General features: G+C 48.2%; 1 protein-coding gene across 7 annotated transcripts in view; it reads right to left on the bottom strand.

The window, feature by feature from the left end:
- Positions 1 to 1685: 1685 nt before the first annotated feature.
- Positions 1686 to 27457, bottom strand: part of MKNK1 (MAPK interacting serine/threonine kinase 1) — a 51022-nt gene continuing 25250 nt past the window's right edge. For all 7 annotated transcript variants that reach the window (XM_029617921.1, XM_029617923.1, XM_029617922.1 and 4 more), the window contains 8 exons: positions 18402 to 18475; positions 16460 to 16564; positions 15837 to 15892; positions 14643 to 14738; positions 7788 to 7982; positions 4143 to 4307; positions 3453 to 3496; positions 1686 to 3177 (listed from right to left, as the gene is read on the bottom strand). In XM_029617921.1, coding sequence (XP_029473781.1) covers positions 2946 to 3177; positions 3453 to 3496; positions 4143 to 4307; positions 7788 to 7982; positions 14643 to 14738; positions 15837 to 15892; positions 16460 to 16564; positions 18402 to 18475 — 967 coding nt within the window. In that variant the 3' untranslated portion in view covers positions 1686 to 2945. The remainder of the gene's footprint in view (positions 3178 to 3452; positions 3497 to 4142; positions 4308 to 7787; positions 7983 to 14642; positions 14739 to 15836; positions 15893 to 16459; positions 16565 to 18401; positions 18476 to 27457) is intronic.

Genomic DNA, 27457 nt, shown 5'->3' with positions numbered 1-27457 from the left:
CTCAGTTCAGAGCTCTTAACTGCTGAACACCTTGGGACGCCTCCATAAGTTAGTGGCTCAGTCTAAAATGCAAATACTGTTCCTAACAATAAGAAGTGCAACAAACCAGTTACGACCGGGCCAAGTACTCCCGCGCAATCAGACTCCCGAGTGGGCCAACCTTTACCGGTGGCCACCTGGGTAAGCAGGAGCCAAGAGCTGGCTGCACACATTCAGGCGCCCCTATGAAGCCCCATTTAATCTGACAGGAAGCACAGCTTTACGAAGCCTCTCACCTCTAGGTCATGGATGAACATAAGAAAATGCCATACTGGGTCAGACCAAGGGTCCATCAAGCCCAGCATCCTGTTTCCAACAGTGGCCAATAAGGGCCATAAGAACCTGGCAATTACCCAAAAACTAAGTCTATTCCATGTAACCATTGCTAATGGCAGTGGCTATTCTCTAAGTGAACTTAATAGCAGGTAATGGACTTCTCCTCCAAGAACTTATCCAATCCTTTTTTAAACACAGCTATACTAACTGCATGAAATCCTAGATCTGCAGGGATTTTATAAGCCAGCTTCCAATTTCACATCACGTCCCCGATTCCTAGGAGATTGATTTTTTGCTGCACACCTTACTCCTGGTTTGTGACGAGGGCATGGAAGTGAGAAGCCCGTGATGTTCTACATTTGTGGTTTAAAGTTTGACCTACGTTTTCCCTGCATGCCTCACTACCCTCATCCTGTGCCACCAAGATCCTGCTGGTCACACTCTTCCAAGGCAGAGCAGTTTTCTTTGCTTAAACCTACAATATGTAAGAGAAAAATGTGAACGGGTGTGCAGAAAGCCTCCCCCAGCTTAAAGTTCTCTGTGTAGCTTTTGGCCTGCCCGTGCCATCCTGCTTCTTTGCATTTCCAGCTCAAACAAGAAACAGAGCTGGAACCTGGCACCATCTGCTTCTATTTGCAGCTATCCAGGCAGCGTTTCTCCACGGTTATATCCCCTCACAATCTTTGCAGAGGGTCCTGGCCGAGGGACCTGCTCCTTCTGGACCCCTATTCCCACCCCCCACCCCCAGATTCTGAACACGGCCTCCACAACATCCCCAGCACCGACCAGTTCAGGGCGCAGAAGATCCAAGCCATTGACTGAGCCCAGGTCTTCTGTATGGGAGTGGATGGCACTGGCCCCCCCTACATGAACATTTCTGAAAGGCAGGCCCCATGGCACCAGGGTCACATCCACCAAGCAGTGGTTAACCTGCAGAGGTGGCACCCGTGAGAGCGGCCTCAGAGGGGACTTCCACTCTGCCAATAAGGCAACGAAGCCACCTTGACATGCGCTCTCTAGAGTTAGAGAACAGCCAAACCAACTGCAGTACAGACACCCAACCTGCAAGTCTCCTTCTACATTCTCCCCTCACCCCACCCCCCGTTAAATATAATTTTCCTTTTTTTGAGTTAATTGTAAACCGGCGTGATGTGTCCCACGAATGTCTGTATATTAAAAGTTCATAAATAAATAAATACAGGAAATCTGCAAGCAAAGGAAATGTTTTAAAGTGTTTATTCTTAAGACTTAGCATAAGATTTTAATGTAAATGCCTACAGGTCAGGTATTTTGTAAGAACAATGTCAACCCCTGAAATAGCCAAGTTCATCTGGCAACATGAAAAAAGTAATCTTTACGAGACCATCAGGGGCAGTTTAAGATTCCTCAGAGGATCGTTTATTTCATTTTCAGAAAGCACAATTAAAAAACCATGATGTGAGGTAAATGCATTTTGTACATAGGACCATGCACATTAAATACCTGAGTGACAAAAAGCAGCACTTGACATGGAATGTTTCCATAAGTTATTCTCCATTTAAAAAAATAAAAATAAGACAGAATTCTAACATTTAGTTTTATATAAAAAAAAAAAAGCCTTATGTATAACCTTTTTCTAAAAATACTGCAGCGCTGTTTCCAACACATTTCACAAGGGCTTGCGTCCCGACTCCTGCACAGCTCTGCAGGTTGCCTCAGCCCATTAGCTCACGTGTGGAAACCATGCCACTTCCAGGCTCACTGCAAGGTGACTGAATAACTTACATCAAATACAACTGTTTAGCACCATCTTCACCCGCTAGCTTACTGGATATGGAAGTTCTGAAAACTGGCGAGCCAAATTCAGAAAAAAGGAGACCCTCTGCTTTGTGCATTTATGCGCCTATTGTACAATTTTGGTTGCAACTGATGCAGCCTGATTAGAACTCGTATCCTATTCAGCGATGCTGCACAGGAACCTAGCAAGTCCAAAAGATAAATGCAAATTCTGCCCAAAAGGTATCCCCCACACCCAGGGGGGGGTCTCATTTTATGAAGCAAGTAGTTATAGTGATAGGAAATAATTCAAACATTAACAAAAGTTGGATATGGCTCCACAGATAAATACATTTACCGGTATATAAATAAAACAAGCAGATGAGACTTGATGCTCGATAAAGTTTACAGACTGCATAAATAGCAATTTTAAAAATGGCGTAAAATAGATTACTATGATGGGAAGCAGGATCAGAATAAGTCAAAGAAACCAGCGACAAAAGAAAAGCTTCTCGCAAAAAGAATTCAACAAGCTTGATGTTAAAGATAGGAAGGGCCTGTATTTCTCCCGCATTAGTGTCAGACGAGTCTACATTTTGAAAAAAACTTGTTCTTTTGGCACATAAGTCAGTCCTTGCTTGAGCTCTTTTTACGTCGTAACAAAATTGCATCTCAGCCGTGAAAGTGAATAAAAACGCGTTCTGAACAAAATCCAAAAAAACTTCTCACCTAGTATTCATGCTTTTAAAATGTTCATCCACTAAAACCAAATTCTTGACGGGACGAGGTCTTCCAGCAGTCAAATAAGATGCCACTTTTTTTCACCATTCCCGTGAGATGCGGCGGAACAGCGGCCACCAGCGAACGAACGCGGGTTACGAAAGGGCCCCCGAGCTGGACGGCTGGAGGGCGTCGTCTGCACTGGCATGGGTCTTGGCTCTGCGCTTGGCAAGGCGTGACTTGGAAGGGGGAGAAAGCCTCACGGAGCAGACTGCCTGGACGAGGTTCTCGTGCTCTTCGTTTAGCTCACTGTCACGCTGGGAGAGCTGGCGATTCAGGGCCATGGCCTCCGCCGCAAAGAGCGTCAGGTCCTTCGCACTGCCGTTCCTGTAGAGGAGGACAGAAAGCATTTACCTACGAGCCCAAGAGAGATCGTATGACAAAAAACCGCTAGACCTTCTGTGCAAGGACTGGAATCTGAGACAGAGAATTATCAAAGCTATGCTTCTGCGCTATTCCTCACAGCAGAAGGATCTGTGCCCATAATACGCATCGGCAAAGTATTAGGGTCGATTAAAAAAGTTACAAGGTTCTGTAAATTCTTTGCTTTTTAAACACCAGTGAAATCCATAGATTTAAACAGCTTTCAAAGCAGGCATTACCTCTGAAGAGCCAGTGGTGTTGGTAAACGCCGTTCAGGAGCATCCTATAAAATTCCACAAAGCAACAAAATATAAATTTGAAAAGGTTGGTAAAGACATCATGCACTTGGAAAAATGTTTTATTTTGGAATGAAGTCACTTAGTCTGCGTGGGGCAGTCTGGGGCTTAAAACACGTAGCTCCAGAGCAGCCTTGTAATCAGGTCCTGAAGTGAGCGGGCAGCTTAGGCAGCAGATGCCCCAGATCCCAGGGCTTAACAGTCAAGTACTCCCTAAAGCAAAACGTTAACCTATTCCTTTTTGTGCCCCAGGTTGCATTAAAGACTCAATGCCTTGTTCGTTATTTAGATTCTGCTTTCCAGGTACCTCAAAGCAGATTACACTGAGGAACTGTTTGTTCGTACTTGCCTGAATAAATTAAGTTTATATCCTGAATCCTAGTTCTGCACCTTCAGACAAGTTGCAACCATCCCCTTGTCTCAGTTTGCCCAGCCGAAATAATGGAAGCCACCTCACTTTCCCATCCAACTCTACTAGCAGAGCATCCGTGTTTTGCACTGCGACTATAATTAGAAAGCAGATGGGGCGAATCCCATGTGAAGGAAAAGGAGACTGGAGTAAGTGATCTAGCACCCCATACTGGTTAAAGAGAAAAGATCCCGAGAGCCCACAATGCAAGCTTTAGCACTCACCCCCTGCAGCCACGGGTGCTGCAGAACCTGCCCAGCACTCAGCCTCTTCTTGGCATCCCGAACTAGCAGCTTGGAGATCAAATCTTTAGCGTCCATGGAGATGTCAGCCCAGTCCTTTTCAGGAAACTCATATTTGCCTTCCTGGATACTTTCAAAGAGCTTGCTCTGTCCAAGAGATTGATTTTTTTAAGTCATGACGTAGCATGTGTGCTGCAATGGGTGGAGACCCCTGTATATTCAGCAGAGCTCTCCACAAAAAGTTAACAGGTCACCAGACTGACATTTTCAGAAGCAGCTGCCACCGTTTCAGTGAGAACGAGCTTTTGAAAAGTTCATTTTAAGAAATGTTAATAGTAAAAAGGCAATTTAGCATAGAGAGATTACACTGCACCATATCTTCCTCATAAAAAACGTTATCAATTCTTATTTTGTCAAGGAAACAGAGAAGTAAAATGTTAGAACGTCACACGTATCTCGTCTCGTCCCCCACACCATTCCCTCAGCCATTAAACAGCTCATCCTGAACACCAGGAGCATGATTTAAAGCACCTTTGCCTTCCTCTTCCACAGAGCATGAACCTGCCTGCTGCAGAGGCAGAATCTGCTTTGTCTGGCTGTAAATTCCTTCCATGTAGGGCATTGTAAGGCAGCACCAGATTGGAAATTTCGTGTGGAAGCAGGTGTGTGGGGGGCACGTTACCAGAGGTCTCGCAATTCCTAAAAATACAGCCACAGAAGAGCAGACTGCAGAGCCGTCCAAGGAGCTGGCCCTGAACCAAAAGGGCCAGCCCCATGATTACTGTCTGCTGCCCTTAAGTCTGGGCAGAACTGCTACTGAAATATCGCTTTCCGCCCCTGGAGCGGGGGCGAACCACAAATACTCCTCTTATCAGTCACAGCTTGCACAGAACACGAGGCAGCGAGTCCAAGGATCCCTACTCAACGGAGAGCAGACCAGGACGTTACAACTCTAGTAGCCATATTAACCCTAGAGAGAGTACAAAGTGTAAGTAGCTTTCATATGAAGACATCCAGAGAGCATCCCCTTCAACTGAAAGATTGCAAAGCCCATCTTTTTTTTTTTTTTTTTACTGCTCCAATCTAAAAGCTGCCACAGCCTGCACACAGGTGACTGCAGTGGAAGACAAAAGAAAAGCTCAGTCGTTGACAACGAATGACTTATTGACCAACTCTCCTACTTTCTAAAGGGAACACTGCTGAGGTTGTTAAAACTGTGAATTTGAAAGTTAAGGATGTTTACTTACAATTATGGTCTAGCAGCAAAGGCCTCTGAACTGCAGCAACAGGATTTGCTCATCCTGCTGAGCTGTTACTGGGTCTCTGCTGCTTCAATTTGCAGATTTTTTGCTGCTGCTAGATGCACATTGATGGACACAAGCAAGAATACCCACGGCTTAAACTCAATTTTTCATTAAGAAGTTGAAGGGAAAAAAAAAACCAAGGCATAACGAAATAAGCAACACTGGGATAATGAGATTTACCATTAAGGAAGTGTCTCAACCCCTAACAGGATCTTTTATTTAATAAAGTCTTTATTTAAAATGTTAAAGAATAAGTACACACGCTACCAACCGTCGTAATTCAATAGAAAACTATTTACAGCCATCTAAACCTGAGAAAACGAGAGTTAAATGACTCTGCACTCAGACCTAGAGATGACGGCACCCTATTAAACCGACACCGTCCAAGGTGTACATAATCCCAGCTTTACTACTTATGCTGCCTTAGCACAGAAGAAATGTGCAGGGTCACAAGGCAGCGCCAGCTGCTTAGAAGGCAGAGCCATGAACAGGCAAGGGTATCGCAACTGCGTGACAGGAGGACGATACGGCCCATCTAGTCTGCTGACCGTAGACACCAGCGGATCTCTGGCTTTCACTTCGTTTCTCTACAACTAGGGATTCTCTGGGCTTATTCTTTGTTCCCTAAATTTCGATACCCCAGGTTTCTGAAGAGACAAAGCAATAGGGTGAAATATCCAAGCAGATCTCTCTGCCTACCGGACATACTAAAACGGAAGTCGCATGGTTGAATGCAGCTAGAGATGACATTTTCAGTCACAGCACCCTGGATGTGGAAGAGTTAAGACTTCAGAAAGGACACAAAGGGGGTTATTCAGATCTTTGTAGGTCCTCTCTGGGTTTTAAGAACGGCTGGGCAGTACGCAGTGTTTTTGAGGCGAGCGAGTTGGAGAATTTGCTCAGAGAAGGGGGTATTGTATAAGGGTTAGGATTAACTAGAATTGCCTGGATGACCTCCAATGCTGCCATCTAGTGAGCGACGAGATTGATGTTTCTGGATAGGGGCAGTCTTGGATAAATTGTGGGAGCTTCAGTTGTATTATGGGGAGGAGGGTTTGATAAAAGGAGCTGCTGGTTGCTTGCGGCTCGTTAACGTAACAAAGGAAATGGATAGCTGCAATCATTTGGATAGCATAGAAGAGGAATGCACAGCTGTACAGTGTTTCCTAATGGGCGTCTTGACAAAGATGCAAATGAATACGAAGGAACTGTGGAATATTAAATTGTGTAAGGATATTTATATTTGATTCGTATGTTATGTTTGCATGTAAATCACTTTGGACCAGCTAACAGTGCTTCAAAGAACAATAGACCGCCACTAAAACTCAAAGAACAAACAGAGAAACAGATAATCTTCAAGAGTAGAGAGAGACAAGAAAAGCAGAACACATCCTACACAAGAGGTGGACTGGTTTGTGACGGACAGTAAGGGCAGCCAGTACGCGACAGATCACCCACAAGGAAGTTTCTCCAACTGCCATCTCAGCAACATGTCAAAGGTCGAGTGAAGGAGCAGATTTCCAAGAGGCTGATCTAGTGCATCTAGTTATACAGCTTCAGCATAGGGCGTTAGCTATCAGGCCGATTCAGAAGGGATGGCGGGAGAACGGGCGCTCCGTGTCTGGCACCTGCTCTCCCGAAGCGCGCCCAGCCACCTCTCCTGGGCACATGATCCTATATTTAAATGAGTCGCCGCGCTAAAAGGAGGTGCTAGGGGTGATTACGCTCCCCTAGCACCTCCTTGGCCCAGAAGAGAGGTGGCTCTGTCATCAGGTTCAGGAAACAGACGCTCAGTTTTACAAGCGTCTGTTTTCCAAACCTGCTGACAGTGATTGGTTAGGGAAAGACGGACGCCGGTAAAATTGAGCATCCGTTCTAACCAGACCGGCAGCACTTTTTATTTTACATTGGTTATTAAGTAGGAGGCTGTACAAAAAAAGCAGTATTTTCTGCTTTTCTGTACACTTTTCTGGGCTGCTCATAAATTAATGCCTGCCTTTGGGATTGGCTGCACATTTTACTTCAGGAACCCCGGGTGACTTAACAGCCTCAACATGCATTTGTGGATATCCCGAAAAACCCAACTGCCTGCGTCTCCCCCAAGGCCTGGCTCGGCAACCACTGGTCTATGGCACTAGCAAAAAGCAAATCCAGCTCCAAGTCCTCATCTGCCATCTCTTCGAGAGCTTTTGCATCTTCTATTGGTCATTGAAAATGGAGTGCAGGAATCCTCTTAAACATAAAACGAACGGTCAGCTTATTCTGAGGATTGCTCGACTCTGGCAGCCACAGGAGGACCACGGAGTTGAGATGCAGCACTTACCTGACAGACCCTGCACACTTCCCCTCTGTCCCAGCCGCAGTCTGTCCCACAGTTCCCTACGAAAGGAGGATATCCGCTGAGCATGATATAGAGAATGACTCCCAGACTCCAGAGGTCACAGCGTTTGTCGTAGAACGTGGCCTCCTCCGTGAACACCTCCACCACCTCCGGCGCCATGTACTCCGCCGAGCCGCACTGAAAGGAGAAAGGGACGGGTCGGTTTTCAAATGCTGCGAGCCAATCGCTCTGAACTTAAACACGTTCAGTGTGTCAGGTAAGGATTACAAAAGCGCAGGTCAATGGGTCAGACAAGGGAGGAAATCTACAATATATTAAAAAAATAAATAAATAAAATAGATCTTTGGGATAAAGCATTTACCTGGCCAAGAGAACCCTTATCAGTTTCTCGTTTCTATAACGATCAGGTTCAACCTCTTACGTGGATCAAGACATACTGGGCACCTAAGTTTTTGCTTGGGATCCCTTAAAGCAGTGGTCCCCAACCCTGTCCTGGGGGCCCACCAGCCAATCGGGTTTTCAAGATATCCACAACGAATATGCATGAGAGAGAATTTGCATGCACTGCCTCCATATCATGCAAATTTCCTCTCATGCATATTCATTGTGGATATCCTGAAAACCCAACTGACTGGTGGGCCCCCAGGACAGGGTTGGGGGATCACTGCCTTAAAGAGCTGAGAGCTTATCTATAGAGAAAGGTGGTCTTAGCGAGCTGAGAGCTGCATGCTTAGCTCTTATTGATCCAAGAAAGGTGAGTGATTAAGAGATCCATAGATTTTTGTATTGAAAGTAATTGAATTATGAATGCTTATAAAAGATGCATAAAAAAACAAAACACAAAAAGCCAGTGGCTAGGTTTGGAGCCTTGACCGACACTGCTGCTCTCAAGAAGCAAACGTATGTCATTTACAACAGGACTGGTGCTCTCAGTATTAGTCATTGCCAAATTTAAGGCTGAGCAGAGATTTCTAGAGCACAGATAACAGGTAGAAACATGACGGCTCATTGGCAGCAGGATCCCGGTACCCGCTTATGCATTATAAGAAAAACCGGAGAGAGACGGGGTGTGCACCTCTGATACAACTGGAGAAGTTGCACAAAAAGGCCAAGGAATTGTCAGATTCTGCGTTCAGGTCTTCGGTAGGAAATGACAAATGTGCTCCGAGCTTGCTTGAATAAATGCTGCAACACACAATACAGCCGTTGCTAAGCAACAAGCGGGGCTCTGCTGAAGCAGGCACACGGGTGTGACAACTTAATATCAACCTGGACCCCGGGCCAAGGTGATCCAGCACTTCAAAAGCAATTAACTTGCTAAGAAATTTGGATAACTATGTTTCCAAATACAGAAATGCACATCCAATTTATCGGGAAACCTTTTAAAGAAGCTGCAGAACGCAAACCACACAGTACAATTTAGCATTCAAATAGTTTTGAGGAGTTGGACGTATTTTGATCACTGGAACGCCAGAATCAAATTCAATAAGCAATGTGTTTGGAGGAAAAACTGCGGAAGAGTTTACTGCGTTTGCCAACCATTTGTAAAAAGCCCACGCAAGCTTGGTAGCCTAGGAATGTGACAACCAGAGCGGCTGCAGTCTTGCAGAACGAGGGTCCAAGTTTAAGAGGTAGCAGAAAGGCCGGCAGAGAAGCGGCAGTGCAGAAGCCGACCGGCGTCTCCTTCCAAAGCGAGGCCACGTTTGGCTTTCAGTCTAGCACGTCACTAATGAGAGAAGGCTTCGCTTCCAGCGAGACAGAGCAGCGACCTGGGAGTTACGAGCATGCAGCCGCGAGAAGAGGTGCGAGCTTCCAGCGAGGGCCCTGTGCGTCCTGCGCGAGAGAACGAAAGCTACAGGAGACAACATGCTGTCGTCGTCGTCCCCCACTCCCCCGTGCGCTCCGGCAGCCCGACGAGGTCCTCCGAGCGACAAACTGCCGATGAAAAACGGAGCAGGACCCTGGAGAGGTCTTGGATTTCCTCACTTTTTGGACGCGTCACAGCAGGGAGGCGAGCAGCAGCAGCAGCCGCCTCTAGGTTTCGGCTGGAGGGGGCCAGCAGAACGTCCCATCGAGAGCCACAAGCGCAAGTGAGCAGGGCTGCAGATTCCAAAAAACGGGTGAAGGGCAGACGCAGAGCCCGAGCAAGAGTAAAACGCTGCAGAAGTACTTGTGAAAGGTTATTTGAAGCTGGAAAAGCACGGCACTGTGCCAGCACGGTATACCCGGCCGGGGGCAGGGACAGACTGCATCTGAATGGGCCTTGGTAACCATACAGTGGAAGAAACTCAAATTCCAGGTGTCTGCAGGTTCCCATGTCACATTCCCCCCCCCCACCCCTCCTTTCCCTGGTCAGTAAGAGACCGAGTCACGGATCGTGCAGCTCCGTGCCACTAGGCCACTGCCTGGCTTCGTTCAGTGAGGGAATTAAGCAGCCCACGGTGAGCAGAAGTAAGCAGGAAGGAGCTGCAACTGTGGGAGGGAGGAAGACCAGGAGGAAGAAGCAGAAGGCAAGGGAAGAAACAGGCTACTGGGAAAAATATAAGATGAGAGAAGGGAAGCGGAGAAAAAAAGAAGAAAACAAAAATTCAGATGTACCATGTTAGAAAAGATTTAGAAGGGGGATTTGGGAAAGAGATGCATATGTTTGGTAATACACCATCTGTAAAGGCGCTGCTGCAAGCCCTCAACTGCTTCAGGAAACTGGGAACTTTCTGGGCAGACTGGATAGGTCGTCATGTTCTATGTTTCGCCACCTTAAATGCAAAAAAAAAAAAATGTTTCCCCGAGTCTGCCTCCACCAGTGCGGGAGCCCTGCTGCCTGTCAGCTGCACCTTTTGCAGCCTTCTGCTTGCTTTCCATCTTTCGCAGCACCCCTTATAGCCTGGTGGGACTTTTGCTCTGCCCCCTCGTTAAGAGGGACAGCGCAGTGCTGCCGGTGCGCTGTAGCAGCGCAGTGCTGCCGGTGCGCCGTAGGAGCGCAACAAAGGGTCCTGCCCAGGCCTCTACTGGTCGCCTGAAACTCCTTAGCCTTGTTGTTCTATCGACTGAGGTCAGTAAATCCCACCGTACATTTCATCCACTGCAACTATCAGACTTGTCATGAATATCCCAGTTATTACCGGTAACGGGAAATATGAAGAACTCTCAAATAAACGTCAGTGCGCCAGACTATGTATATACAGCCAGGTCATAAGTCCATAACTACTTCTACACTTTCATTACTCATTCTTAATGCTCAGTCTGTAAAGCAAAAGTACCAATTACTTGCAATTTAATTCAGTCTTGTAAACCTGTTTTCTAATTACTGAATCCTGGTTGGTAGAATCCGATGTCGTTTAACGAGTTATGTTCTGAAGGTTATGATTCAGTCTCTCTACCTAGACCAAACCTCCGATGGTTTGCAATGGCCCTTCTGAAATGCTATTTCAGCTTCTGTAGATAACACATGCCTCGTTTACTGACTGCCGTACCAGCATCCTCTGGTTTTACGTTCCTTGAGGCCAGCTGGTCTACGTTCAGAATAATTAATAAAAGTTTAGTTACGCATGAACACGGATACGTGTTGATCTTGTTTTCAGCTATCCTTCTTTTGTTCAAGGAACTTCTATAGACCTAAACTTAAAAATACCTTGGTGTGATCATCTGCTCCTCTCTCTAAGATATTCAATCAAAACCAAACAACAACAAGAAAACTTCTAACTCACACTAACCAAAAAAAAAAAAAAAAAAAGTCTAGCCTGATCAGATCATAGCAACTTTAATGCCTTTGTTACCAGATACACCTGCTGATATTGAAGATGCTGTAGCAGATTGGAATAGGTCCAACACAGATGTCTTGAACACTACTGCACCTGAAAAATCTCTCGCATTGTAAAAATAATGCACCATGGTTTATGCCTCATTTAAGAAACATGAAGAAAATATTAAGTCATGAACATCACTGGAGAAAAAAATCTTACCTATTTGCAAATCTGCCTTTATGGCTTACTTGGGGAAATATTAAAAAAAATAAAAATAAAAATATCCAACTAGCTAATGGCAACCCAGCCATCCTATTCACTATTGTTAAATCATTACCATCTCTAAAAGAAAAGCCTTTCAATCAAATTGATAATGGTTTTTGTAACAAAATGGCCACTTCCTTCACAGGAGAAGTGACAAACATCTCCAAGGAATTCCCTCATCTTACTGTCCCAAAACCTAATGAGATAATCCTGCTCCATTTCTGGGATTCCTTACAAGTAGTACTGTATGTTCCGACACTAACTCAAATACTAGCCAAAATGAAGTCTTCCAGTACTCTAAAGCCCATTCAGACTTCCCTTCTCAAATTAATTCCTGACAATATTTGTCACATATTTGTTTAACTTATCCCCCTCCTCAGGTACATTTCCTACAGCTTTCACCAAGCCCTTAAAAAATAAAACACAGATTCAGATTTGAAAAAGTTAATCAAATAGATTGCTTCAACCTCATTAACAAAAGTTAAGACTACATTAAATGACAATTCCACCTTAAATCGCAAACGGTTTCAGACAAGGACGCGGTACTCAAAACGCTTCGTCATTTGATACCATCATACGCTTTGACTAACGCAGACCATATCCTAGTCCTGTTAGACACTGCGATTGCATTTGACACCCTTGCCCATATCATCTTAAGAACATAAGAACATAAGAAAATGCCATACTGGGTCAGACCAAGGGTCCATCAAGCCCAGCATCCTGTTTCCAACAGTGGCCAATCCAGGCCATAAGAACCTGGCAAGTACCCAAACACTAAGTCTATTCCATGTAACCATTGCTAATGGCAGTGGCTATTCTCTAAGTGAACTTAATAGCAGGTAATGGACTTCTCCTCCAAGAACTTATCCAATCCTTTTTTAAACACAGCTATACTAACTGCACTAACCACATCCTCTGGCAACAAATTCCAGAGTTTAATTGTGCGTTGAGTAAAAAAGAACTTTCTCCGATTAGTTTTAAATGTGCCCCATGCTAACTTCATGGAGTGTCCCCTAGTCTTTCTACTATCCGAAAGAGTAAATAACCGATTCACATCTACCCGTTCTAGACCTCTCATGATTTTAAACACCTCTATCATATCCCCCCTCAGTCGTCTCTTCTCCAAGCTGAAAAGTCCTAACCACTTTAGTCTTTCCTCATAGGAGAGTTGTTCCATTCCCCTTATCATTTTGGTAGCCCTTCTCTGTACCTTCTCCATCGCAATTATATCTTTTTTGAGATGCGGCGACCAGAATTGTACACAGTATTCAAGGTGCAGTCTCACCATGGAGCGATACAGAGGCATTATGACATTTTCCGTTTTATTCACCATTCCCTTTCTAATAATTCCCAACATTGTTTGCTTTTTTGCCTGCCGCAGCACACTGCACCGACGATTTCAATGTGTTATCCACTATGACACCTAGATCTCTTTCTTGGGTTGTAGCACCTAATATGGAACCCAACATTGTGTAATTATAGCATGGGTTATTTTTCCCTATATGCATCACCTTGCACTTATCCACATTAAATTTCATCTGCCATTTGGATGCCCAATTTTCCAGTCTTACAAGGTCTTCCTGCAATTTATCACAATCTGCTTGTGATTTAACTACTCTGAACAATTTTGTGTCATCTGCAAATTTGATTATCTCACTCGTCGTATTTCTTTCCAGATCTTATTCACATGTCTAAAATCCATTGGCATCACTGGATCTGTACTTCAATGGTTCACTTCTTACCTACTCATACTCAAGAACTGGACTCTATAGTTCTGACTGGTTCCTCTCAGCCTGACTTTTCAAAATTTCTTACCCTGTCAACTGCTTTCTGGCCTCAGCATATATTTCAAAATGTATGCAGACATCCAGTTTATCATCCCTTACAATTCTTCGTGGTTTAATACAGCTCTCATTTGTAGTTCTCTGTATATAAAAACTCAGTCAATATTTGGTTCCCATAATCCCCTCAAACTCAATACATCTAAAATAGAAATCCTGCAGTTATCCGTGCTATCAAACCCCTCACACTGCCCACCAAACTAACACCATTGATGGCCACTGCATTCCTAACGCACAAAAGGCTGGAAACGTAGGGATAACTCTGGACTCCGAATTTTCAATGAACTCAGTTGTCAAATCTTTTTATAAAATAAGTTTACTTAAACAAAATTACTTCTGAATGGTACTACAGGCATTGATTGCAGCCAGTCTTGACTGCCTCCACTATCTGTCCTTTAGAGTTAATTCTAACTTCAGCATCTCCCATTCTAACACACATCCCCTATTCTGTCCTCATTGCATCGGTTACAGATTTTATTCTGCATTAAATACAAAATTTTAAAACGGTCTTCAACTTACTTCATCTGGCTATGTATCTCTTCGAATTTACAGACCCACTGGACAACTCCTGACCCGCAGACAAAATTTATTAAATGTACCTGCACCTAAAATAGCTCGACTAGATCTTACCAGGAAGCGCGCATTCTCAACTGCAGAGCCCATCTCTGGAACAAGTTACCTGACTCGTTACGATTAATCTCAGACTCAAAAAAGAGTTTTAAATAAATCTAAAAACTTTTAAAAAGGCCTTTAATAATCCAAGGTCGACGTCTGCTCCCTCTTAATACTGAGAGTTCAGGATACTGTAATGCCCTCTCACGCTTTTTACTCCAGCAGCATTTCTGTATATTTTTACTGCATAGCATCTTTTTATTTCTGTTGATTCAGTTTTAACTTTGAATGTTAGCTTGCAAACCACCCCGAGCAATTTTTTATTGTGCAGCTCGGTATACAAGACTTTTTAAAATAAAAATAAAAAATGTGCTCACTGGTGTTGTCAGCTCGGGGGTTGTGATAGGAGTACATCTGCTGTTCAGTTTCACCCCACTTCCAAGATCAAAGTCACATATTTTCACTGGCGACATCTGCAAACAAACAGAGAAATGGCGAAAGCCAGTTATTCATGCAACTGCGCCAAGTAACGAGCTTTGAGGCGCACGAAGCTCATGACTACACGAGACATCCCTCGGTCTCCATGTGCGTTTTGCTGTTACTGCTTGTCCCGGCCACATGAAAGCTTTCCTTGCTAGCACCGAAAGCAGAACCTGCTCCAGAGGACTGCACACGCCCTTCCTGTGGCGCTTCTGAATTCAGGAAATATTTGTAGCGGCGTGCGGGCCCCAAGCAGATACTGGATCCCAGGAATGCTAGAACAGATTACAGCTTTCAAAAACAGGTGTGCAGCTTAAAAGCAGCCTAAAGGGGTAAACTAGCCCAAACCCCAGGCTAGTTTACCCCTTTAATCACAGATGTTCCAAGATTACTAGAACTTTCCTTTTATCTAACCCAACAGAAACCGGGGCTAGGATAGGAAGAGCAGCCAGAGTTAACACCTCATTACAGACCTCTGTTTCAGAAGAAGCTGTCCTAGAAAGGCAGCCTAATCATGCAACTCTCCAAAGGGGCAGGAGCTTTCCCCCCCCCAGTAGAAAAGCAGCAGGGTGGTCCTTTAGTGCAGACTGGCAGAGCCCCATGCAGGGCCGAGTGCACCGCACCAGCACCTCTGCTCCGTGAGAAGGGGAGATCATTGCCTTCCCCACAGACGACTCTCCTACCAGACTGGCAGGCCAGCAGCACAGGGCTCCAAGCAGCCTCTGATGTCCACATCGGCTCCCCCTGAGCACGGGAAGTCTCGGGGTAGAGAGAGGAGGGAGACTGTCACATGGACCGAGTGCACTGCCCCCATTCTAGCCCGATTAATGCCTGGCACAGTAAGGGAGGAGAGAGCGAGAACACAGGCTTCAGTTCCTTTCTTGCTGGCTTTTCATTTTTCTGCCTTGGCTATTAAGAGCCCCCACTTAGAAGAGATTGTAGGTAGCACAGCACCGTTTGGAGAGGGAGGGCAAAAGAAAATCCACCAATTTAACGCAAAATGGACCTGGGCTTTGCGTTTCTGAAGGAAGAGGTGTGTGCACACAGTATTTGACGCAGCAGAGCAAACCTGCCAGACTAAAATCCCTTACCTTCTCCTCAAACACGCACAATATATTCTCCGGCTTCAGGTCTCGATGAGCAATGCCTGAAAAGAACGGCAAGCAAACGTTGTGCTAAGATTGCTTCGTACGCGTCAGATAAGACCTTCTAGTAATACACTTTGGATAGATTATAATCACAGAGTTACTGTGTTTGACTGAACTAGTCTGCCTCGGTGCACCTTCCTAATCACATTCTAGCAACAGATGTGGGCGAGTTTCACACCATGACGCCAAACAGCTGCCTCACCTGCCAAGCTCAGTTCCGTTACCCTGCCCCTAAATCTGATAAGAGGACGAATCCAGGAACAGACTCATTCAAAATACAGGTCTAAGCCTAGGGAATTCAACTCCAGTGCTGCTCACCCCAGATTAAACGAAGAGCAACAAGCAGCATGCGGACAAGATTATACTTTTACATTCTCTCTTTCACTTTATAAAGAGGCAGAGGCAGGGAACATGCGCCAGCGCCGTCTTACATCTCATCTACAGTGCTGCATTTTTTAAAAAGCCCGGCCCTCGCATACTTAGCGTTAACTCGCATCTGCCATCGCTTTGAAATTACACCCAAACCGGCCGAAGTCTCCGATTAGGAAAGCCTCAGCATTAAGCACCTTTTGTATGCAGGAAGTCCAGAGCAGAAGCAATGTCCTGTACCACTCTGCTGGCCTCTCGCTCACTGAAGTGCTTCCTCCTTTGGATATGAGTCAAGATGGAACCTAGGATAGTGGCAGAGAAGGGAAGATGTGGTTGGGAGCAGCCACTGGTAACACTGGCACAAGTGGCTGAATGGGGCATCACGTTGTCTGGTCCAGGCTTAAGAGAGCATCATGCAAAGCACCAAGCCATCACCAACAGAAAGGTAGCAAACATGGGGGGGAAAAAGCAAAATCAGGACCATCTGATCACACGTACAACCAATAAGAAAATTAGCATATTTACCCTCAGGTGTAAATGATTCCACAAGAAGAGCCATCGCCAAAGCCCTTGTATGAAAACCCAGTCATCAACTGCTATAGCAGCACAATAGTGCAGAGCTTGCATGTTGATTGCAAGTATTGGCAGAATGCCTGCTTTAATGACAATTACCTGCATGTGACATCAAAAAAAGGAGAATCTGAAACCTATGGATTATACTAATGAGATGGACTATGAAATCGTTTAGCATCCACTCAGTGATATGACGGTCTCTCGACGGCGCACTGCTCATCTGTGTTAGCTTTTACAGTAGCGGTGCATTATAGTTTTATGTTCCCTGGCATCACACATTTGGACTACTTAGTACACATCTGGATTCATTTTAGACACAGATCTCCAGAGCTTCTCAGTCTGTATCACTTTGTACACGAGCTGCCCCCTATCACAAACGTGACAGTATTGCTATTCAGACCAGGACTCCCACTACTTGACTTAGCATCACAAGCGTTCTTGTTTGCCTAAGATTAGTTTAATAGTTTACTAGTCTCACATGCAGAGAATCATCCTTTAAAGAGGCGTTCTGCCTACACATCAGAATTGCAGGGATCGATGACCTCTTGCACTATTCATGGCAAGCAATGGCTCGACTCATGCTTCTGGTCCTTGAGCTGTATAGCAGAGATTAACATCCATGACACTACTGTAGGGCTCAAGCAATGCATTTTCTGTACAATGGCACTTCTCACAGTCGATCTACCTTGTAAATAGTTACTGTCAGGGTCACATGTCTTATGAATCGCTTTGTTTTGTTTCCTGGTCTTGAGGTTTCTCAAATGTATAAAACATGGCAGCGATCTTATGAAAAGGAATGGCTGCTCGGTTCTACTCTAGCAGAGATTAAGCACAGTGGAGGAGTCAGTTTAGCAGGCCAGCACTTACTGTCTGCTTGCAAAGGGTCTCGAAGCACAAGTCTGCCAGAGCAACATTTATTTTTCCCCCATCAGGCAATGACTGAAGGAAAAGTAAAATGGCCAGGGCTTTCTGAAATCCCACACAGGGCAATAATCCACACTGCTCCACATGCAGCCTGGGCTGATCACTGAAATCCAAATGTTACAAACAGGGGGAAAGATCTGTTTCGTGAAGCTTCACAATCTGCAGCAGCAAGAGATCTTCCAGTTAATGTGCAGACTCTACCAGTTTAGATGTTGCATGCTCCGCTTTCAGAACTACTGCGGATTTGCTCTACAGTTCCTGAGCCGCGTTAGGGAGGGCACCACAAACATGGCAGGGACACAGTCACAAGTGCTACACAATCACGTGTGTTTAAATAAGGGCAGCACACCAGCCTCTCTGCCACACAATCTGCAGCGCGGACCTTCAGCACCTTTAAGCTGGTGCTAAACCAAACGCTCCTGCAAGATATTGAAAGCCTATTCCCTACTGAGCAAGTAGCAAAACTAAACTCCAGACAGCGATGTTAATGTAGTGCGATGACAGGACTGAAAGTCAATTACGTTTTAGGAGGATTAAACTGAGACACTGATATAAACAACCCCCACACACACACAAACCTTTACTCAATTTCCACCCCTCCCCCGGCTTGAATATCAGACGTGCTCATTGGCTGTACAGTACCTCCTCGCAATTTCTCAAAGACGAGATAAAACCTTCTGTCATCTTCAAAAAATTCTATTAACTCCAAAATGTTCCTTGAGAGGGGGGAAGGAAAAAAACAAAAAAAGGAAAACCAATTAAAAAAAGGGACAAAACCGATGAAGTCTTATATGCATAATATGCCTGGGAATCATCTAGAAACAATGACTAATTCAATTTGCAATCTACAGACTCCTCTGCCTCCCCCATCAGAAGTTTACAGTAAAGGATTTGATTCTGTAACACATCTGCACATGCCGGGCTCCTGGGAGCGGTGTGCCATGTACGCAGGGAGGTCGCGGTGCACGCCGACAGGAGAAATGGGCTGAAGTCCCCCAGAACATATTTCTTTTCATGCAAATCTGCTTGATAAATAAAAAACGCAAGAAAAGGAAAGGCAAACAGCCAGTTTCTCTACATATATTTCCCCAAGGTGCCAGAAGGAATGAACACAAAATGAAAACAGTTCATCAACAATTTGAATTTGCAGCTTTTGGTCTTAAGCTGCAGGCAACGCCACCAGCTCCATGTGCTCCGAGCCCTGCAGTATACACCAGACTGTCACAGGGCAGCACAGTAAGGGACGGTCTTAATAAGCTGAAGGGTAACCCAAGACATTCAGTGACCGGTCAAGCCGAGAGGCAATTAAACCTTTAAATTCCGAGAGGTTAAAAAGTACCCCAAGACTCCCACTGTCAGCAGTCTGAGCCGTAGCCAAGGTGGTCAAAAGGACGAAAGCCTTCAAGTCTAAAAGGCCAGAGCAAAAGCTGGAAAGGCTGAAATAGCTGCATCATTGACCGGTACAGTCTCAGGTAGAAGCCTAGGCAAACACAAGTGGCAACCTGGCACAGAGAAAATATAAAAAAATCCAGTTAGCACACATTGCTGCACTGATTCATGTGAATCGAGGGCTATATCGTCCCGGTCTGTGCAATGCACCAGAGAGGGAATGCATCCAGGAGGTGCTCCTGGAAGGGGATCCAGAACGTAAGCCAATGAGGGAGAAAGCCCATAACGGTCCCATCCTGAAAAGGGGGAGGTATCCTGGTATCCACCTCAAGAGGGGGTGAATAGGATCATATTCTCGGCCAAGACCTCCCAGCACACAGGCGACTGCAGTGCACCAGTAGAAGATGTCTGCCAGTACCTGAAGAACACACATACACATGCAAACAGGTACTTAGTAATTGAACTACAACAGCAGCACTGTGCACCCGCGCTGCCGTACTCCGTCAGTCACGTGCATGCACAGAAAGATGCAGCACCCGTAGGCCTAGCAATCTATACCATGGCCAGGACGGGCACAAAAACAGCAGCAGTGGACCCCGTGTGAGGTGTCACCATTAGTATCCAATAGCAATCCCCAGGTGCCAGAGACATGAAGGCACTAAGAAGTGCCCCTAGCACCACCTGTCAATGGCTCTTGATAGCGCTCAAGAGACTGTATGGTTGTGCACGATACCGGGGTCACCCTGTGTGCTACCTATCACATGCAGTGGGTGTCACCTACAACAGGAATGCCTGAACATACCTACAGTGATGTGGTAGTGCTGCCACTCATGGCACACTCGCAATGACTGTAGCACCCTGGCGAAATGAGGCAGAGACTATTTTTGACAATGACAACCCATCATTGCTCCACAATCTTGATGCACTATGGCAGCGGCAGCACTCACCATGCTCAAACGAGGGCAACGGCGCCAACTACTGCAGGAGCTTGTAAGCCTCCTCTGGCAGCGCCTTTATGATGTCCCTGCTGCTTGCTGGCGTTGACTGCATTCAGTGGCTTCAAGCCCAATGGCAAGATACCTGTGGCACTCAACTTGGAAGGTGGCCCTAGAATCCATCAACACACCTGGCAGGTGAGGGCGACCATGGTGCTCAACGGCATGTGAAAGCAACCCTGGTGCTCAATGGCTCCCAGGTGCTTGTGGTGAACATGGAGCTTTATGTGCACGATAAGCAGAAGACAGTGTCACTGACAGCCTCAACATCCAAGCTGCCCATGCCTCTTTATGGCATCCATGGCACCTAGGTACATGGTGCTCCATGTTGAGGCACCTGATGGCACCCTTGGTGCTCAATGGCAGTGAGGGCAATCTTGGTGCTCACTGGCATCCATGGCATGTGGCACTCAATAAGGCCCCTCTGAACCGTGCCAACAGTGCTCATTTGGAGCTCTGACTGCTCACAGTACTTGACCCAAAGGCACAGACTATGCCCATGGCACTTGATAGTATCCATCAATGGTACCCACGGTGCTTGATGACTTCCCTGACATTGATGGCTGCTATACCATGATGCTTACAGCACAATGAGGCTCAACAGCATTATCGTCTTCAGTGGAGCCCATAGTACTTGATAGTGCCTATGGCGCTCACTGGCATCGATGATGCACATTAGCTCTCGACAGCCCCCATGCCATGGTGCTCAACAGCACTGAGGGTATCAGATAGTGCCTGCGAGGCTGGCTGGCCCTGAAGATGCCCATAGCGCACGATGGCCTCCAAGATGCTCGACAGTGCCTATGGCACTACCGGCACACAATGGCATTGTGCTGTGTATAGCACTTTGTGTTAAGGGCATCCATGGAGCTTGATAGTGGCCATAGTCAGTGCCCCCAGCGCTCAATGGCATCCATGGTGCTCAATGCGCTCCTGGGCCATCTGTGTCCAGCAAGGAGAACTTATTCTGGGCATGGCACTGATGGTGCATCAGTGAAGCTGATCACCCAGGCTCAAGCACATCCTTCTCTGAAGGAGATGCATTGCCAGATCAATCTGACATACTAGAGGGGAGTCTACGTCTTGCTGGGCACCAGCCAAGGAGACTAGTTCCCTGCAGTGTGGGGGAGGATGACCTCTCCTCCCTACAGAAACATCTGGCTCTAAATTCCTCCACTGAGTTTAAGTCTATGCTCAGTGGTCAGACAATTTCCTGGAACACCTGCCTGGGTAGAAAGTCAAGTCCCCCAAGCCAGAGGCCTACAGAGACCACACATGGACTGCACACTGAGAGTCCGAACAGACACGTTAAGGAGAAGACATAGAACATGCTGCAGCATTAAGGAGAAAACCTCTGTTGGCCAAACTGCTCTCTAGGCTTGCCATGCAGCCCACAGAGGTGCTAGGAAGAGGGGGGAAAAAAAACCCCCACACACAAAGGCTCTGCCTGAAAAACAAAAACAAAACAGCTGCTTGCAGCTCTGGAACTGACACAGCCTTAGGTATGAGAACAAAGAAGCTTAATCCCAATCACACAACTCTGCGGGAAGAGAAGGACTGAGGGGGTGTGGCTACAGCTGCACATGCTCAGTAGAGCAGGCTGAAAGCTCTAGAATCTTTTCCACGCTGGGCTCCATCGGATGATGTCAGCCACGTGCGAGGAGAAACATCCTGCTTGTCCTCCGAGAAGAGGGTTTGCATGGCGATGCTAACCCTGTGTGGTGGGTGTGCACTGAGGGACAGCACAGTTTGAAAGCTGCTGGAGGGAAAACAGTGATTCTCTGTATGCTGAGCCCTCAGTTAAAAAAACACAAAAAAGGAAAATTAGTTTCTTACCTGATAATTTTCGTTCCTGTAGTACCAAGGATCAGTCCAGGACACCTGGGTTGTGACTCCGCACCAGTAGATGGAGACAGACTAAAACTTGTGGGCGGAGCATATATGCCCCTGTGCCAGTCACAGCCCCTCAGTCATACGTAATGTCAAAGTAGACAAAAGCCAAAAGGCAACCATAGCTAACCATACAACTTGGTAGGGAAAAGAAAACCAACACCCCTACAGGAACCAGACTCCCCAACCGGGAGAGCGAATGGATCAGCGTACTGAAAAACACAATAATGAGCGGACTCTCCGTTACTATAACGCAACACTGCGGGCGGGATCCTGGACTGATCCTTGGTACTACAGGAACGAAAATTATCAGGTAAGAAACTAATTTTCCTTTCCCTGTACGTACCAGGATCAGTCCAGGACACCTGGGATGTACCAGAGCTAACTTACCGAGGGTGGGAAGCAGAGAGTCCCGCTCGGAGTACCCTCTCTCCAAAACCCCCAGCTTCAGTAGCCTGAACATCCAACCGGCAATGTTTAATGAAGGTATGCAACGACTTCCAGGTATCCGCCCTGCAAAGCGTGTCGAATGAGCCCGAAGACCCACCGGCGGCGATTTTCCGCGCAGAATGTACGCAGAACCAATGGCTTCCTTGAGCCAACGGGCAATTGTCGTGCGGGACGCCGCAGCACCTTTCTTTGGACCCGAAGTTAACACAAACAGATGATCCGTCACCCGAAACGGATTAGTAACCTCCAGATAGCGAAGCCGGGACCTCCGCACATCTAGTTCTCTCAAGTCTTTTGTTTTCGGGTCCGAAGACTCCGCAACTAAGAAAGCGGGAAGTTCAATTGACTGATTCAAATGGAACGACGACACGACCTTAGGAAGGAAGGAGGTAACCGTCCGCAAGGAGACCACCGAATCGGAGATGCGCAAGAAGGTCTCCCTACAGGACAACGCCTGTAATTCTGAAAACACGACGGGCCGATGCAATCGCCACTAGGAATACGGTCTTCAAGGTGAAATCCTTGAGCGTAGAACGTTTCAGGGGCTCAAAACGGCACTGAGCATAAGGCTGAGAGTACCCAGTTGAGGTTCCAAGACGGGCAAGGGGGCCGCAACGGAGGACGGAGGTGCTTAGCCCCCCTAAGAAAGCGGGAGATATCCGGGTGGAGAGCCAGAGAGATCCCCCGGACCTTACCACGCAAACAGCCAAGCGCTGCCACTTGAACCCGAAGGGAATTACACGCTAAACCTTCGGCGAGCCCCGCCTGGAAAAAAAGCCAGAATATCGGGAATAGAAGCGGAAGTGGGGTCTAGGCCCCACTTCATGCACCATTCCTCAAAAACTACCCAGACCCGAACATAAGCTAGGGACGTAGACTGTTTTCTGGATCTCAGCAACGTAGCAACGACCGCATCCGAGTAGCCTTTTCTCTTCAACCGATACCTCTCAAAAACCATGCTGCGAGACAAAAGTGAGCCACATCCTCCAAACAGACGGGGCCCTGACGAAGGAACCCCGGGAATCCCTGTAGACGAAGGGGTGCGGCCACTGACAGCTGGACCAGGTCCGCAAACCACGGACGGCGTGGCCACTCCGGCGCCACCATGATCACATTGGATGGATGCAATTCTATGCGCCGTAGGATCTTTCCGATCATGGGCCACGGTGGGAACACATAGAGAAGCACATCCACCGGCCAGGGAAGCACCAACGCGTCGACTCCTTCTGCTCCCCTTTCGCGACTTCGACTGTAAAATCGCGGAGCCTTCGCGTCGTGCCAGGTGGCCATCAGATCCATGTGGGGCATTCCCCAAGTCCGGCGAATGAAGAGAAACGCCTCGTCCGCCAACTCCCACTCTCCGGGATCCAAGCGGTGACGACTGAGAAAATCCACCTGGACGTTGTCGATTCCCACTATGTGGGAAGCCACGAGATGGCTGAGATGCCGTTCTGCCCAGAGCATCAAGAGCCGCGCCTCCTCCGCCACTAGAGGACTTCTTGTCCCTCCCTGGCGATTGATGTAAGCCACGGTGGTAGCGTTGTCCGACCATACCCGGACCGCCTGTCCGCGCACGAGGGGTAGAAAAGCTTGCAGCGCCAGACGGACCGCTCTGGTCTCCAGCCGGTTGATAGACCACCGGGTCTGCGACTCTGACCACAGACCCTGAACCGACTTCCAGCTCAGGCTGGATCGCGCCTGCCCCTCGAGAGGTAGAGGTAGATAGAAATCCTCGGAAACCGGTTTCCAGCGGGAAAGCAATGAGGACTGCAGCGGCCATAGATGAGCGAACGCCCAAGGGACTAACGCCAGCTTGGATGCCATAGACCCCAGAACCGTCAGGTAATCGCAGACTCGTGGCCGGTGTAGCGACAAAAAACGTAGCACCTGAGACTGCAGTTTGCATATCCGGTCCTGCGAGAGAATCATACTGCCTCGCTACGTGTCGAACAGGGCTCCAAGATATTCCAAGGACTGAGAGGGTTCGAGATAACTCTTGTTGAAGTTGACCACCCAGCCCAGGGACTGCAAGAGCTGTAACACCCTGGCCACCGCCTGCCGACACAGACTCTGAGACTTCGCCCGGCTCAGCCAATCGTCGAGGTAAGGGTGAACCAGCAGGCCTTCCCGCCGCAACTGCGCCGCCACGACCACCATCACTTTCGTGAATGTCCGAGGCGCTGTCGCCAGGCCGAACGGAAGCGCCCGGAACTGGAAGTGCCTGCCCAGAATGCCAAACCTCAGAAACCGCTGAAACGCTGGTTGAATTTCCACATGAAGGTATGCTTCTGTGAGATCTAGGGACGCCCGGAATTCGCCGGGACGCACTGACGCGATCACTGACCGAATGGTCTCCATTTTGAAGTGAGGGACTCGAAGGCATCTGTTGACTCCTTTCAGATCCAGAATTGGGCGGAAAGTGCCGTCTTTCTTGGGGACTAAGAAGTAAATGGAGTACCGGCCCTTGCCGTACTGAGCGGCCGGAACCGGCGAGATGGCTCCCAGTCTTTCTAGTCTTTGGATGGTATCTAGCACCGCCGCCTTCTTCTTGGGATCCTTGCAGGGTGAGACCAGGAATTTGTCCGTTGGGATGCGAGCCAAATCTAACTCGTAGCCATGTTTTATCACGTCGAGGACCCATTGATCCGATGTCACGCTGGCCCATTCCTCGAGGAATAAGGATAGACGCGTCCCCACGTTTGGAACAGCGTGCCGAGGACGCGACGAGGGATGGGCCGGCCGAACTTCATTGCGAAGGCTTGGACCCCGCACCCGACGGGGCCCCTCCTTGCCGGCCAAAACGTTTGCCCCGAAAGGACTGCTGCCACTGGGTGTACCGAGAGGAAGACGGCCTAGGGTCCAGAGGATCTTTGTGGCCTAGACTTCCTGGGCCCCCTGAACCGGGCTCTGCCTGAAAAGGAAAATCTCGACCGGGTCCTATCCTCCGGCAGCTTAAACGCTCGGTTCTCCCCCAGGTAAACCATCAAATCGTCCAACTCCTTGCCGAACAGCAATGTCCCCTTAAAAGGCAAAGCCCCGAGGTGAGCCTTGGAAGAGCCATCCGCTGCCCAATTGCGCAGCCAAAGGAGACGACGTGCCGACACCGCTGCCACCATGGACCTAGCTGAGGTGCGCAAAAGATCATGGAATGCATCCGCGCCATAGGCAATGGCCGCCTCCAATCTGTCAGCTTGGGAAGCCTCCTCTGAAGAGAGACCCGCATTCGCCTGCAGGACTTGAGTCCAGCGCAGACTAGCACGCATAGCAAAATTTGTGCAACTGGCGGCACGCACCCCTAGGGCAGAAACCTCAAAAATATTTTGAGTTGAACCTCCAACGTACGGTCTTGAATATCCCGGAGGGCCGTCGCTCCCGTGACCGGGATGGTAGACCTCTTCGTGACAGCTGACACTGCCGAATCCACCTTTGGGAGTCGGAGGAGCTCTAGCGCGTCCTCCGGCAAAGGGTAAAGTTTGTCCATGGCCTTGCTGACCTTCAGACCTAACTCCGGAGTATCCCATTCCTTGAAGAGGATATCCGTGGACGAAAAAAATGAAAAACGACCGCCGGCCCTGTGAACCCAATCAGAACAGGATCCATATTTGCCTCCTGGCGGACCACCACCGGAGGAGCCTCAATCCCCAGCTCCTGGAGGATGGCCGGAATGAGTGGCGACAGTTCCTCTCTGCGGAACAGACGCACCACCTTGGGGTCATCCCCGTCGACGGCCTGCGCTCCTTTACCTGTACTGGGCTGTGCCGAGCCATCTGCTGCTGCCGTCCCGGCCCCAGGCAGGGGCTCCTCGGAGGCCTCTGTGTCCGCCCCGGAGGTATCTTCGGAATCCGAGTTCTGCGGCACCCCTCGGGGAAGCCGTTTGCCCCAGGCCGCTCTCTGGGTGGTCTTCGCCACCCTCCTTGCCATCTTCTTCTGCGGCGGGGACCGGTGGACCCTTGAACGCGAGGCGTCCCCCCGTCTGCGCTTGCTGCGCTTATAACGGCGCAGCAAAAGCGCCAAATCTTCAGAAAACTTGCCCGAATCCGTTGCGTCGCTTTCCGAATGCCCCCGGGACTGGGGCCCCTCTGAAGGGACCTCCACCGCTGCACCCCGCTGCGGGGAAAGCGTAGGAGGTAAAACCGAGGCCCCCACTGTTTCCCGCGAAGCTACCCGGCCGGTAGACAAAATGGCCGCCATTCCCGCGCTGACCAGGAACAGGTCAGGAGGCCTATCAGGGGGACCCCCCCCTTGCGACGGCGATCGCGCGACCCGGGAACGGGCCCCCCGAGGAGCCGCCGACGATCCCTCGTCTCCCGGGACGCAGGCCGAGCAAAGCCCGTCCCGGGAGAGATGCGCGCGCGCCGAGTCGCAGGCCCTGCACTGCGAGCCGCGCGGCCCTGCAAAAAACCGCGGGAAACCAAAGACGCGCCGAAAAGCACTGAGGGACGCCGAATAAACACAAAAATTCAACGCGGCGAAAATCGGCGACCTCCCCCCTGCCGAAGACGCCCCCCCTCGAGCGGAACGGAGCGCAACGCCAGGGAACGGAGAGCCGACTGAAAACAAAAGTAAAAACACTTTTTTTTTTTTTTTTTTAAATAAGAAAAAACGCTGTCCCAGGTGCTGAAAAGCCCTATGTCCTGCAGGGGTGAGTGAACCGGGCTCCCCGGTGTCACCCCTGACGCTGCTACTAGTCCAGCCGGGTCCTCAACCCTAGCAGCGGCCTCAACCTGGGGAGGGTAGTCCCCTCAGGACCTCTCAACTCCCCAGGGAGGCAGGGCAACTGGGACTAGAATTAAACAAGATTAAATAAAACCCAATTTGAAGAAAAAAACCAAGTTAGGCCTAATAAAATCAACCACAAAAGCGAACCTGACTAACCACACAGAATCAGGCCCGACAGGGCTGTGACCAGACCTGCACCACCTACTGGAGACAGAGTAAGACTGAGGGGCTGTGACTGGCACAGGGGCATATATG

The sequence above is a fragment of the Rhinatrema bivittatum genome, chromosome 10, assembly GCF_901001135.1.
Source record: "Rhinatrema bivittatum chromosome 10, aRhiBiv1.1, whole genome shotgun sequence".
NCBI classification, from domain to species: domain Eukaryota; kingdom Metazoa; phylum Chordata; class Amphibia; order Gymnophiona; family Rhinatrematidae; genus Rhinatrema; species Rhinatrema bivittatum.
Note: the sequence above shows the minus strand (reverse complement) of the source record. Positions and strands in the feature narration are given on the sequence as shown.